General features: G+C 43.5%; 2 protein-coding genes across 2 annotated transcripts in view; one reads left to right on the top strand and one right to left on the bottom strand.

Moving 5' to 3' along the window:
- Nucleotides 1-15,704, bottom strand: part of LOC119163605 (uncharacterized) — a 67,420-nt gene that overhangs the window by 27,659 nt on the left and 24,057 nt on the right. The window contains exon 2 of the mRNA XM_075873314.1: nt 13,712-13,810. The gene's annotated coding sequence lies outside the window, so the exon portion shown is untranslated. The remainder of the gene's footprint in view (nt 1-13,711; nt 13,811-15,704) is intronic.
- On the top strand, nt 7,601-8,557 carry LOC142771609 (uncharacterized). Its single transcript, XM_075873313.1, has one exon. The coding sequence runs from the start codon at nt 7,777-7,779 to the stop codon at nt 8,392-8,394; it is 618 nt and encodes a 205-aa protein (XP_075729428.1). The 5' UTR covers nt 7,601-7,776; the 3' UTR covers nt 8,395-8,557.

Here is a 15,704-nt window from a genome sequence, read left to right as displayed (position 1 = left end):
TTATGGTGTTTGTTGCGTCAGCGTAGGAAGGACATATTGAAGAAAGAAACACCGAGAAGGAGACAAGAAAAAATTCGGGAAGGTTCCTCATGGCGAGTCAATTGTATATACTCGCATAATTACAGTACTGGGTGTTGTTCGCTTCGGGGGGTATATTCCGAATTGTGAGTTTTATGGCACAAACCTTAGATGCCACATCAAACGCGAAATTGGACAAGCGTCCCTCGTCACGGCGTCAGCATGAATGATACAAAAAATTAGTTTGGACGATGTCAGATTATGACACCATAACATCGTGACAGATCCCTAATACTTGTCATGTCGTTATGACGTCACATGGCAACGTTTTCACAAGACATCACTGTTTAGGCAACAGGGGGCCTATCACAGCGGCAGTGCGAAAAAATGGGGGGGGGGGGGTGCCTTAAGCTTCGCCTCTAATAGTTAAACGCAATAGCGATATCTTGTCCCTAATGCGTACTTCAAACACATAGTGCATCAAATCTTTTTTAACTTGCTATGCACCCGTGCGTGGCCTTAAGGGACTAAGCGCAATAACGTGTGTGCTTTTTGTAGTGGGTGACCAGGTCAAAACGATGAAGTCATTATGATTGCATGTTATGACGTATGATGGCAATGTACGTTTGTACCACGGATTAAAACTGCACCATTTATTCTTGTGCTGTGAAGCATGTATAGAGGACGCATGTGCTCGTAAAGCATGAACGTTTCTCTCACTGGATTCCCAAGCAAATGAATTTATTTTCACTGTATTCACAAGCGGATACGCGGTTTTGTGATAAAACACCAGCTTGCTACGCCACGTAAGCTACCCGGGTTCGATCCTCACTTGAAGCCAGAGTTTTTTTTATAATTTATTTGCACCTTCCTCGATTTTTCGGTGACGTGCAAGATTTTTTTTTTTGCTCACAACCACCGACACCAGAATTTCTGAGAAACTATCTTTTAACACTATCTCGCTAATAGCCGATATGTCAGATTCTGGAGGCAGTGCAGAAGCACATTAGAAGCAGAAAGCTTTCAGAGGGTGGCGGAGCAGAGTGAACACATCGCCTATGGAAAAAAAAGCCGGCCTTCGCCATTTAGTCAGTTAGATGAACAAAACTTTTTGGGGAGAGAGGGAGAGGGGGAGGGAAGGGCTGATTGCAGGGGGCTGATGAATGCTTGTCTTTGCGAGAGGAGGGGGTATCAGGTGGCGTGAAATATTTTTCGCAGTGTTTTACGTATCCGGCTAGGTGGGATAGAAGGTGCTGGTGGAGTCGGAAGGAAGGAAGGAAGGAAGCAACAAAAAGGGAGAAGGCAGGGAGGTTAACCAGAAAGACATCCGGTTGGCTACCCTACACTGGGGGATAAAGGAAGGGGACAAGAAAGACGAGAAAGAGGGAAGAGAGGGAAAAAAGGGGGTGGGGGAGAGACTGACAGTAATTTCACTGCAGCGTGTAGAAATCTACCGCATGTCAGAGGCGTTCACACAAGCCTGTCTTTCTCAGGAAACGCAGCAGGGCTTTCACTGCCTTGTGGGCTGTCGAGGCATGTGTACGTTGCTGTAATAGCACCTGCACAGAAAGAGGCCGATCATTCAGTCGCCGCATTGCGTTGGCAAGTACTTGTCTCTCTGAGGCAAACCGAGGACAATGACACAGCAGGTGTTCGATATTTTCGTCGGTGCCGCAAACATCGCACGCCGCACTGTCAGTAATTCTGATTAACGTGGTGGTGGAGTCGGGGTTGTCGGGGTTGTGTAAATGAGTGCTAGGCTGATGCACTAAAAAAAGACAGAAAAAGCGGGCCAAAATTGCAAGGTTTACAAAGTAAGTTTTTGTACATCTTCATTTCGCTCGGCGTTTCTTTCAGTATTTCTCTTTTCGCATTATGTTCTCATCTATGTATACAAATTTTGATCGAAATATTGGTTTTAATTTTAGTCACTGTTAATTACAATAATGAAGGCAAGGACACCGTGACACAAAAGAATGTTGCAAGCTCAAAAAAAGGTTTCCGTGCTCAATAATGTCACGGTAATCATCTCTTTACACCCCAGCGTACGAGGTCAATTTCGGGTCATGTAATGCCTAATAAAGTAACATCAGGTTGCATAGTGAACAACACACACGGGGTGATTGATTTGTGGAGTTTAACGTCTCAAAACCATCACTTGATTATTAGAGACGCCGTAGTGAAGGAATCCGGAAATTTCGACAACCTGGGGTTCTTTAACGTGCACCCAAATCTGAGCACACGGGCCTACAACATTTCCGCACCCATCGAAAAAACGCACCTGGGGTGATCTGCGCTAAAGTTTACGTGAAAATAAATTAACTCATTCATCTTCCTACTGGTGATCACAATCCCGATCAAGTGAATCCCCAATAATATTGTAAGGCACAAGTGAACAGCCACTACGGAGCCAGCAGAGAGCAACAAGTACCCGGGGCACGGCACATTTCGTGGCGGGAGCCTCATGTCCCTTTTTTCGACATGCTATTTGCTGCTCTGAAAAACAACTGGTCTTCGCCACGTGACTCATCGCGCAGCATTATCGAAGCCTGACGAAATGGGTTTCCATGACATTTTTTGTTTTGCTATACCTCATTTAATGCAGCCCGCCCTTGGCCCATTTTGTAGGCGCGTCGTCTGTGACCGTGACACAGTTGACGCTTGTTGAAGGAAATTCAATTGCGATGGCGCAAAAATTTAATGGGGCTCCCCGTGGTTGCTTGACGACTAACGTGTTGTTCCGCTAAGCTCTAGCCCTCGAGTTAGGCTCCAAGCCGTCGTGGCTATACTTATACGGTGGGTGCACATGCAGGAACGTCCGTATACCGAAAGTGAGAGGCAACTTTGGAAACTCACGAATATCAAGGTTAAATACGACTCTTCAACAGGGGCGTACCCTATAACACTAAAGCACGATTTTGGCACTCGAAGTTCTAGAGTCACAGACGTATACAGAAATTTTTCTGAGGAAAACTTGACTAACGTTTATGAGCTCGTGCGTGTGTTTGTATGTGCTCAGGTACACCTACATTCGCATGAAAAAAATTGAAAATTAGTAAACTGCAGGGAGGAAACCACGTATGGTACGTAGAATACGCACAGCACCGGACAAACGATGGCTTTTGTGTCCCGTACTCTATTTGCGCTGTGCTGTTTGCAACTATGAACTAACTACCTCAGCAAAACTTTTTTCTAAAGTTCTTGCCTTTGAAGTTGGCCCAATTTGTATTGCCTTTCTTAATGAAAAAAAAATGGTGCTTCGCATGTGCTGTTTGTGTTCTTATATTTTCCGCACCTATTTTGCGCTCCCGTGTTAACTATAGTGAATTAAAAAGTCTACTAACAAATTTTGTTGCAATTGCAAAGCGTTGGCAGTGGGAGGAGGTCTGGATAGAACACTCTCATAACCAATGAGTGACGCTCTACGATGATATCCGTTCACTTGGCACTATTTTGATTCTGCCGCGACGAGTTTCGGTACAAAGCCTAAAGTTAGCCAGCGCTCTGCCTCTCGCAACTACCACTAGATGGCGATTTAATGTTTGCGTTGCTTTGTAGCGCTGGATATATTGCGAATAGTGTGTGGAGGAGACACGGTTGCCTTGTGGCACGGTCACGAACAACCGTGATGGCGACACAAACTGAATGCGGCTATGGCGTGCGCTTGACGCTGTTGTTGAACGCAAAAATGGAGAAGAACTTGTTTGGTTGCGAAGGCTGCGATTGTGAAACGTCGATACACTGAGCACCGCAGGAAAGCGGATGGAAGATTTGCCGAACTACAATAAGCTGTTAGGTAAACTGGAGAGAGAGAGAGAGAGAGAGAGAGAGAGAGAGAGAGAGAGAGAGAGAGAGAGAGAGAGAGAGAGAGATGGCGAGGTGAATAGAGTCGGTAGGTAGAAGCCAGGGTGAAAGCTGCTTCACTTTATGAGCTCGGACGGCAGTGCGAACTTGTGTAAGCCGCCTCAATGTTTATTTTCACGGTTCTCTTTCTCTCTTTTTCTTTTCATTTCTCCGCCACTGTTTATCCCTCTCTCGCGTTTGTTGAGCAACTTGTGCTGTGGTACGCGCGTAGCCTATGCACCCTTACGCGACTGAAATATCCGGTACCCAATATCCGGACGTTGCCGTCGGTGTTTGTTTAACGCGAAATTGGCGTGTACTAAATTGCTCGTAACGTTCATGTCTTGTAACGGTAGGGGCTGCTTGTTTATCGACTCGTGTTTTATTAACTTTCCTATGGACTTCCATCGAATAGTTGATGTATTGAGTGTTGTGAGAAAGAAGTACCTGTCGAGCTATAAGATCAACAGGAGTGAAGGTGGAAGGTTGTCGGGGCAGGGAGGAAAGGGTACACCTTACGAGTTCAATTCCAGCGGCGCACTTGCGTAAGGTACCTTCTAGCCGTGCCTATTCAAGCAGTCGCTCAAATATTGGACCTGCCTGGTCGGCGATAACTTTGCCTTTCTGCTCGGCATAGATCCGTTCCGGACAAAACGAAATGAACACACGAGCCCACAAACAAACAAGAAAATAATATATGAGTAAACGAACAACCTGACAAACGAAAAAGAAACCAAAAGAAATAAGTTAACATTACACTTCATAACCAACCAGCAAATTGAACGAACCAATAAACAGCAAAGTAACGAATCACTGAAAGTAACGAACGCAAACATTAGTTAACAGTTTATGTAGAATTCTGCATGCTGACTTACCCGAGCAGCTAGAAATATGAAAAAGGGAGAATTAATGGAAATTGCTTATTTACCATTACTCAGCGGCCTCGTTTTTTTCTCCTCACGTTTTTTTTCCCTTCCAACAGTTGTTTACTCAACAAAAACAACTGACGCTAATTTAGAATCAAGTTATCAAGAAAGAAACGTTTACATTAGCAGTGTAATGCTTGAGAAACCGCGAAGCTGGTCGATTTAAGAGGCTCAACAGGCCTTCCTAGCGTATCGTAGGTCTTTTCTTGCTGCAGATGGAGTAAAACCACAGCCGGTCACAGACCATGCAAGAACGGCCGAACACCAGCGCCAGGACGAACGTGCAAACTTGGCTGTGGCAAACTCGGTAGAAGCGCAGGGTCTTTCGTCGCCTGTTCTGGGCTCGCATAACGCCGGAAAACTGCGTGGAGGTTGCTCGGAATATCTCCGTCAACGGGTGTGGCTGACAAGCAACTGCGCATGATAGGCAGTTGCGCAGAGCAGTTTTTGGGGGCGAAGCTTCTTAGGCGGTGTGTCGTTCCCTCCTCAGTAGTAGTAGTGGTGGTAGTGGTAGTAGTAGTAGTAGTAGTGGTAGTAGTAGTAGTGGTAGTGGTAGTAGTATGTACTGCCGAACACTTGATAATGTTTTGTAAAGGGCTTCACCCTATAGTTCAGGATGATGGCGCAGAGTTTTTCAAAGCACTAGGTTTTAGGGACAGGGAGGGCAAAATAGACTTTAAGCGGGTAGAATTAACTAGAAGGAAGTTATCTGATTGGTGGCTAAAGTCAAGGCACGAGTGAAAATTAAATTTTTCACTGCAAAGTACGAATCCTCAACCTCACTATTTAAAGGAAAAAAAATAAGTCTAGTTTTTGGTTCATTAAGTATTATGGCTTAGTGGCGCTAGCCACCACCCGATCTAAAGGGTACAGCTCCATCCATCCATCCATCCATCCATCCATCCATCCATCCATCCATCCATCCATCCATCCATCCATCCATCCATCCATCCATCCATCCATCCATCCATCCATCCATCCATCCATCCATCCATCCATCCATCCATCCATCCATCCATCCATCCATCCATCCATCCATCCATCCATCCATCCATCCATCCATCCATCCATCCATCCATCCATCCATCCATCCATCCATCCATCCATCCATCCATCCATCCATCCATCCATCCATCCATCCATCCATCCATCCATCCATCCATCCATCCATCCATCCATCCATCCATCCATCCATCCATCCATCCATCCATCCATCCATCCATCCATCCATCCATCCATCCATCCATCCATCCATCCATCCATCCATCCATCCATCCATCCATCCATCCATCCATCCATCCATCCATCCATCCATCCATCCATCCATCCATCCATCCATCCATCCATCCATCCATCCATCCATCCATCCATCCATCCATCCATCCATCCATCCATCCATCCATCCATCCATCCATCCATCCATCCATCCATCCATCCATCCATCCATCCATCCATCCATCCATCCATCCATCCATCCATCCATCCATCCATCCATCCATCCTTGGGAATAATATGATTAGATGGCATTAGTGGTTTTAACAGCATATTCATGGAGTGATTGATAATGAGTGGGGCGAAACATCCATACGTCCGTGTGTCCATGAGTCTGTGCGTCCGTCCGGTCGCTCATCCGTTCATCCATCCATACATGCTTCTGTCCATCCATCCGTTCGTCTTGCGTCCGTCCAACGAACAGACGGATGGACTCTTCGCCCCCACTCATCGTCATTAACTTCGAGGATATGCTGCGATTTCTTCATGTGTTCATTGGAGACACGTGACGTTTTACCTTTAGCTTTCGAAAGCTCCTAAACCACACTGAGCTCACAGGCGAGACGGTAGTCTTTTTCTCACCTTCACTACCATTCCTGCAAGCGCTATATCCTCCTCGATACGTATTTCTTCAGAGGACACGTGGGATGTCACCGCTAAGCCTTGGGGCAGTCAGGATTTGACGCTTTTCCAGTACACGTTTCTATCTCTCCTTGCGCGGTCGCAAACACGGGCATATAAGTGAGATTTTGTTCGGAGCAGTCCAGGCAGCCGCTGGGTCGCGCAACAACTAATCGTCTCTTCTGTATCTGCAGCACAACGGTATCTACCGCTACTGGTTCAGCACATCGGAGTTGACCGCAATCTGGACTTTTCAACGAGTGTACTGCTTCGCGGACCGGTGGAATCTGCTGGTTCTGAAAACGGAGCAGCTAAAAGTATACGAGTATACGCCCTCGATGACCGAATCGACTGCGCCTGCGTCCCTTGCCGTGGTCGACGTCATGGATGGGCTATAAAGCCAGTCCATCGAAAGAAAGCCGGCATTTTGTTCGGAGCAGTCCAGGCAGCCGCTGGGTCGCGCAACAACTAATCGTCTCTTCTGTATCTGCAGCACAACGGTATCTACCGCTACTGGTTCAGCACATCGGAGTTGACCGCAATCTGGGCTTTTCAACGAGTGTGCTGCTTCGCGGACCGGTGGAATCTGCTGGTTCTGAAAACGGAGCAGCTAAAAGTATACGCCCTCGATGACCGAATCGACTGCGCCTGCGTCCCTTGCCGTGGTCGACGTCATGGATGGGCTATAAAGCCAGTCCATCGAAAGAAAGCCGGCATTTTGTTCGGAGCAGTCCAGGCAGCCGCTGGGTCGCGCAACAACTAATCGTCTCTTCTGTATCTGCAGGTGCGTACAAGCTACGTTTGTTTCACGCCTAAAACCTAAGAATTAGTGTTGCCTGGACTGCTCCGCGTTTTTTTTTTTGCTGCCAGAGATATGAGTAACAAAACTCCCACAACCGTCAAGGAACTTAACGTAGCACTAGCGGACTTGAGTGCTTGACTTGATGCTAAAAATGACCAACTGAAGGAAGATTTAAAGGCAATAATTGAAGTAGAGATACAACCGATAAGACAGTCAATTGAGCATAAGCATGCTGCACTAAAGAAAGAGCTGCCTAAGCTAATTGAAAAAGAGCTCAAACCCCTCAAAGAAGCAATGGAATTCATTAATAAGCAATTTGAGGAATTTAAATTGGAAATCGGAGACTTGAAAAATGAAATTGCAATCGTCAGAACGGAAAACAGGGCAATCAAGAATGACTTCAGCAGGCTCACGACTGAGCTAAAGGAAACAAGAAAAGAGCTAACAGAGCTACAACAGTACAGCCGACGTAACAATGTGGAAATTAAAGGTGTCCCCGTGCAAGAAAAAGAGAACCTTGTAGCAGTGATCAAGAGCATATCAACCTATTTGAAAGTGGATATAAATGAATCTGATCTCGAGGTTGTACATCGTGTTCCAACCAGGGAAAAGTCACAATCGAACATCATTGCTAAGTTCATCTCCCGCATCCCCAGAGATAAGTTCATGAATGCCACGAAGAAGCAAAGATTGACCACTGCAATCATAGGCTTTGAAGGTTCCACCCCGCTCTATATTAATGACCACCTATGTCCAGCTAACAAGGTACTGCTGGGCAAGGCATTAAAGGCGAAGCGCGAAAATAACTGGAAATTCACTTGGGTATCCGGCGGAAAAATTCTCATGAGAAAGACAGAAAATTCGCGAGTATTGCACATAACATGCGCAGAAGATCTATCGCAAATTTCCTGAGCAATGATGTTTGATTTTTCAAGTATCGACCAAGCTTGGCATGAGTACGAAAACTTGTCTGTTGTTCATTGCAATATTCGAAGTGCGCGAAGAAACTTAGACCAATTCTGCGCTCATTTGTCGCGTCATTCATTTGTATACGACGTTATCGCTCTTACTGAAACCTGGTTGAAAGATGGAGAAACTGCGCATGTTCCAGGATACACATTATTATCGCTACCTAGGAAGAGCAGTTCGCGAGGTGGGGGCGTTGCTCTGTTCCTTAAAAAAAGCATCGATTACCAGTGCATGCCCAACCACTCTACTAGCCAACCTGATTGTGAAGCCTTGTTTGTGCATTTGAAATGTGGCGTTATACTCGGAGCTGTTTATCGTCCACCTAGCTCGTCTGTAGCAGCATTCATTTCTACTATGGAAACTGTCTTAGACCCTTTGATAGCCTACAACCGCCCACTGGTTATATGTGGTGATTTTAACGTCGATCTACTTAAAGATGAATACCCTGACTATGTATTGATGCTCCAGTCATATAATCTAATGAACGTAATTAATGCCCCTACACGAATAAGTGATAACTGTTCCTCACTTATTGATCATATTATTTGTGGAACTGATATGAGTGTTTTCGCCGGAGTGTATGACGTTACTATTGCTGATCACTGCCCCACTTTTCTGTTTGTGCCTAATGCTAATTTAGGACCTCCATGCCATAACTCAAAACGAGTTAAGCGGACAAACTACGCTGTAGTGCGCAAATTACTTGAGCGTACGGATTTTGAAGCCTTGTACCACAGTAATGTTCACACTGAATGGGAAAACTTTATTTGCCATATAATGGAGGCAATTAGCAAATCAACCCAAGAATACACAGGCCGAAGACACAAGGATGCAATATGTCTTTGGGTGACGCGGGACATACTGAATGTTATAAAGAAAAAAGATACATACTTCACTAGATGGAAACAAAACAAAACAAATGAATACTATGAAAAGCAGTTTAAACACTTCAGAAACAAATCAGTCGGGATGTTAAGGAAAGCCAAGAAGCAGTATTACAGTGCTAAAATAGTCCAACAGAGCGGTGACATCAAGCAGGTATGGAAGCTAGTGCGTGAAGTTACGGGAATAGGCGAAAAAAAGCGCATTGCTCCGGATAATCTTACAACAAATACCGCTGATAACTTCAATAATTTTTTTACCAATGTTGGTAACAACTTTCCTGCTCAATCTCAAACAGATCCTCTGCATTCTTGCCAAAACAAAATATTTGAGGAAGACTTTCAGCTTGCAAGCGTAACCACTGAGGAAATTAGGTCAGAAATCCAAAAACTCCCATGCAATAAAGCCGTTGGTCATGATGGGATTACTACAAAACTACTGAAGGTAAATGTAGACCTTCTTTCGGAGCCTCTTTCCCGCATCATGAATAACTGCCTGCAAAATGGAACTTACCCAAATATCCTAAAGATAGCGAGAGTCGTACCTATTTACAAATCCGGGGATCGAGAAAATCCGAGCAGTTACCGTCCCATCGCGGTGCTCAGCATTGTTAACACGCTTTTTGAAAAGGTAATTAGGTCCCGTCTCTGTCGATTTCTAAGCTCAAACGACATAATCTGCCCTGAACAACATGGTTTCATCACAAATAGGTCAACGAGCACAGCTGTTTTTACACTAGCACAGTTCGTCAACTCAGTACTTCATGATAACGAAATTGCCGTCAGCGTTTTCTTGGATATAAAAAAAGCATTCGATACTGTTTCGCATTCCATTTTATTAAAGAAATTAGAATCTTATTATGGCTTCACCGAGAAGACACTTCGGTTATTTTCTAGTTATCTGGCAGATAGAAAACAATGCGTCGTGTTTGACCGTATATCTTCAGGATTTAGAAAAATAACATGTGGAATACCCCAGGGAACCGTGCTAGGTCCTATGTTGTTTTCACTATACATAAATGACCTATGATCTGCTCTTTCACGCAAAACCATAATGTACGCTGATGACACTGCATTGCTTTTTCGAGGTAACTCTCTGTGCACGCTAAAAAAAGAAATCACGGCAGAGTTGGCACAGATTTCCGCATGGTTCGCCCGCAACAAGCTCGCATTAAATGTAGCCAAAACTAAATATATCATATTTCATTCCAGAAGAAAAAACCTCGATTATAGTCAGCTGGACTTAGAAATTAACGACGCGCCCATTGAGCGCGTTTCCGCGTTCAAATACTTAGGGGTTCTAATAGATGAAAACCTGAATTGGAAAGATGAGGTTACTTACATATCCAAAAAGCTTGCTTTCGCATGCTTCACGCTTATTAAAGCCAAATGTTACTTTCCATATAACGTGCTACGATCATTATACTTCTCTATATTTCACTCTCAACTCAGTTATTGTAGCGAAATATGGGGCTTTACTTATCTAACGTATATAGCACCGATCATACGATTGCAAAAACGCGCCTTAAGAATTATTACGGCATCGTCCTCTTGTTGCCCAAGCTCAGATTTGTTTTCATCTACTCAGATACTGCCTTTCACGTCTCAGCGAAATTATAAAACCACGGTGTTGATAAATTCTATCATTAACACCAATTTTCCACTACCTGTGAGTGCGTTTTCTACATCGACCCGTAACACAAGGCATGCAGGCAACGGCAACTTCAACCTCCCTACTTGTAGGAATGTATATGGCGAACGGTTAATACAATTCACTGGTGCTAAAATCTGGAACACAATTCCACTTGAAATTAAACTTGCCCGCAACTTTAAATTCACTTGTAAAATGCGTTTTGTAAGTTTTTCATGTTCTTAACCAAAGTTAAGCTCACGTCCACACTTTTTTACGACTCATCTGGCATAGTTCTTTTTCTTTCCTTCTTTTTGTTTCTAGTTCTGAAGTGAGTTCGATTGTATTGATTTCTTCAACGCAGTTAATTTTGTGCACAAATTGTGCTAAATATTTTGTGGTATCACTATCTTCTGTATTGTTACAATGTATGCCTTTAGTTCTTTATCACTTGTGTACTAAAGTATTTGCAGCAATTTAGCATTTATAGTCATGTGTATTTAATTCGATAAAATATACCTTAAAAGCTACCCTGTCATTGAATTTGTGTATAGATTCATAATCATATTAACTGCACCTCTGCACCTGACATGTAATAAAATAATCATGTAATAGATTGGAGCACTGACTAGCCACACAGGCTAATGGTCCAAATACTTTTGTAACCATGTTTTTGTATTACGTTGATTGAATAAACACTGAATAAACACTGAGATCATTTTATCGCGCAAAAATGTCGTTTGACAGAAGGCGTGCGACTGCAAGGCAAAAATAGGTGACCTATTGAGAGTTGTTTTATGTTGACGTCATAGAACTAACAGGTGATGTCCCAAACTGTGTCGCAAAGACAGGAGAGAATAATAACGCGCTCGTGCTTCGTATATTAAAGGGGCTGTTTAGGGGTGCTTTAAAAACATAGCTTTAGGTGTGCGGCAAATTTTTTTAAGGAGAACTGCCATGTGTCAAAATTTTCCATAGAACAGATTAGGGGTTGAGGGAAAGGACTTAAGGGAGGATTGTGAAGAAATGGGACGATATTTGCCAACTATAGCTAAGATTAGCCACTGCTTGAATTAAGTGGGAAAATACGACATTATTCACGCTGGATTATTTAAAAAAAATCAACTCAATTTTACTCTTATAGTTTATATTGCCGCTTGATTGTAGACATGTGCAATATTTTTATACACTGCAAGTCGCAGACGTTATTTTCTACTTGTAGCCCGGAAACCAGCTGCAACATATTATTCGACTAGATTGGTTGGGTTTTCAGAATGGAGTGAAAAATGTCTACTAGGGTATGGTAGCTTAGAACGATCGAAAAAATGTTATTTTACAAAAAAATAATGGCACATATCCATGGAGCGAATGATGATGAGTGGGGCGAAGCGTCCATCAGTCCGTCCGCGCTTCTATCCGTCTGTTCTTTTTTGCTTCCGTCCGTCCATGCACCCGTTTGTACGTACGTCAAACAGAAAAACGACGAACGGATGGACGCGGATGATTCACGGTTTGCCGATAAAACCCTCCGAAGCCTCGACCCAGTCATCATTCACTCCGTGGATATGTTGGGAGGTAGTTACTACATACATACATACATACAGGTGACGACCGACGCTAGCCTTAAGGAGCTTCGCCCTTAAAAATAATACACACTCATAGAAGCGACCCCATGCGTAGGCGTGTGCGTAGGAGAGTTACAAGTGAATTAAGAATGGAGCCAAAGACCACTTCCGAACTGACGCGCCCGCTCCCTTCTATCATTATTTCTGGGCCTACGAATTTTAAAGTGATTAACTATGGCTATATCAGTTGAATATATTTATTGATACCATTTTCATACTTGTTCATCTCAAATTTACTCACTAAACTTGTTTTTGGCTTAATTGCTGCATTTTGTGAACACGTTATGCGAGTGTTTTTAAACCGAAACTAGTATTTTTTTACGATTAATAATTTCCACATTTTTTAACTAAACGTATCTTTGGTGAAAAACTATCCGAGCAATCACGCTCGAATTAGCTTAGATTAAGCCTAAACCCTTTTTTAATAGTCTGAACCTAAACTTTGAAATCTGTTTGAGCTACGATTAACAAGAAAAAAGAAATATTAGAAAGTCACCCTTATGGCACGAGAAAAGTGAAGACTACATTATTTTGTGGTAAAATAAATGAAGGAGCTCGTTTTTACAAGTAGTGATTAATACTAAATTGAGACATGTGTGTCAAATTTAGTGGTCGTACTGGTTTTTTGTTTTTGAGAAAATGTACATGTAATTTTATGCACCAGCCTGAATTTTAATATGCAACCAGAAGCAAGTAAGAAAAAGCTAAAAGGTGACAATTGCACAGACTGAAGACCCCCAAGCTTTCTCACTAAGCAAGCTAGATTTAAAAAAAAATTGGTACTGGTCACGATATAAAGCTGAAACCAGGACAACCCGTCTGCCCTAATCATACCCTATAAGGCAGGAAATGAGGACAAACGCAACAAATAGTGATTTTGATAAAGAATGACAGATATAGAGAAGTTATTACTGACTCCCACGAAATATTTCTCACCAATAAATAGAAAATACCTATCAGAAAAATATCCCCACTTAGTCACAACTTTATCCACGTCCTCACTACGCAGCAGCTTACTGAAATATTATTGCTGGCTTCTCTGTGCAACAAAATACCAGGGCGTCAGGCTCATAGCAGTGTGTCCACTTCAATTCATATGATTACACTTATCTGAAGGTACTCACACCACCCTGTAGCAGCATCCATAACAGCAATGTCCCTCGCCGTTAGAGAACGCGTTGCTATCCGCTCTGTTGGGTCCCAGAATAGAAATCTTGGTTGCGCTAGAAAAAAAAAAGCAGAGCAATCAAAAGCCAATAACCAGGTATGAGTCCCATAAAAAAATCATGTTCAGTTTGTTGCGAAACGAGATAGAAATATTCGATCAAGACTGAGGGCTAGAGCATTATTGCGTGGGCGGTGTAAAAACAGAAAATGAATGGCAACCAATAATCGGAAAGTCATCTGTACCGGCGTCTCATTGGAAACGACAGGGTGATTGCTTTTCTACGAGTGTGCGGTTTTTGTTCCAACTTTTTCATCTACTTTTCTGGCTCTTCATCCGAGTTTGTTGAAATGAAATCAGCTCCGTGCAGACCCTACGTGTCAACCCAGTTGTCAATGAAAAGGGAGCAGCATGCCATCAGCCGCTGTAGGCATGAAGTGCCCGGAAGTTAGGGTTTAGCGAAAGCGTACGGCTTGACACTTCAAATGAAGATTCTGTGCATTGACGTTGACACCACGGTCTCTAATAAAATAAAACAATAAACTTGCTCAAGCTTACGATGAATTACACGGAGCCCAGTTTATCTTTTTTGAATTAGTAACTTATTCTTGTAAAACAGGTCTTGAAATATTGTATATCTTTTTGTCGAATAAGCCTTTTCTTGCTTCATTTTTTTCCCCACGCTAGAGCTAAGGGCATAATTTCTTATCTACGTTGCCGACCTCGCACTAAGCAATAAGCGCCAACATTTAAAACGAAAGGTAAATCAGCGCTATTCGTTCAATAACGATTTAGGTGATGGTGCACCGTTCACAGGATAAACAAAAATAAAAATCAATATGAACGAAGACGTTTGTGCCAGGAATGAAATGAATGCCAGGAATGTGGGAGCTAAAGAATCGTTGAAACCTGCTGATTATACAAATAGTGGCATAGCTCTGCTATGCTAGGTATGCGTAGCGTGAGGTGCGGACAAATGGACGAACCACGGATTGACGGACAGTGGATGGACTGACGGAAAGACGCAGGGGCGGATGACCTGGACCAGTGAGCGAGCGATCTCGGGCGAGCGAAACGCGCAGCCTCCCAGTGACACGTCACTCCAGGAGATTCCAGGCCTTCTCCGGGCACGCCAGTTGTGCGCGCTGTGTGACGTCACTGCTCCCCGCGCTTGCTGCGCACAACTGCTCACAGTGAGTCACCGCGAAACTACTCAACATCCTCAGCTGGTGTAGCTTACGCTGCATAAAGAAGAGAATTGCCAGATCATTTCATTTCATTTCATTTCATTTTTATTTCCTTAAAGACCCCTTGCGGGGCATTACATAAGGGGTGGGTACATAAAAATGGAGCAGAAAACAATCGTTTGTCCTAAAGTGAAAGATGATTAGTGATACTGGTTGTGAAGGTAGAAGTACAAGTAATGGCAGGAATGTCGCCTGAAAGGCCATTCCAGGCAACTGCCGTGCGAGGAAAAAATGATGTTGAAAAAGTAACGGTGCGTGCACGTGGGCGTCCGACTTGAAGTGGATGATTAGTTCGTTGAGAGATGTACGCTGGGGGAACAAAATAAGGTGGCATGCGCATCGAGCTGTGAAAAAACTTATGAAATAACGAAAGACTGGCGATATATTTCCATTTCCATCCCACGTACATTGGGAATCAACGTTGCGCGAAGCATATGTAGGGAAGATGACCATGTTGTAATTTTTGATTGAGCGTCACCATTCTGAAATAACGCTAAATATAAGTACAAACGTTGCATGTACCGACATATGCTGAACCAGCATATGTTTATAGAACTAGTTTTCTCTTGCGCAACGATGCCAGCAGGAACACGTGTTTTAGCAACACCAGAAGGGATAAGCTGATATGAAGCACTGGGGCTCGCGAGAATGGTTGCCCCCACACACTGCTACAAAAGTCAATCACCTAACTACAATTTACGTTAA

This window comes from Rhipicephalus microplus, chromosome 9 (genome assembly GCF_043290135.1).
Source record: "Rhipicephalus microplus isolate Deutch F79 chromosome 9, USDA_Rmic, whole genome shotgun sequence".
Lineage (NCBI taxonomy): Eukaryota > Metazoa > Arthropoda > Arachnida > Ixodida > Ixodidae > Rhipicephalus > Rhipicephalus microplus.
The sequence above is the reverse complement of the archived record's forward strand: the minus strand, read 5'-3'. Positions and strand labels throughout refer to the sequence as shown.

What these genes read in the sequence shown, in the direction of transcription:
- LOC142771609 (XM_075873313.1), top strand. Translation starts at nt 7,777, where the DNA reads ATGGAATTCATTAATAAGCAATTTGAGGAATTTAAATTGGAAATCGGA.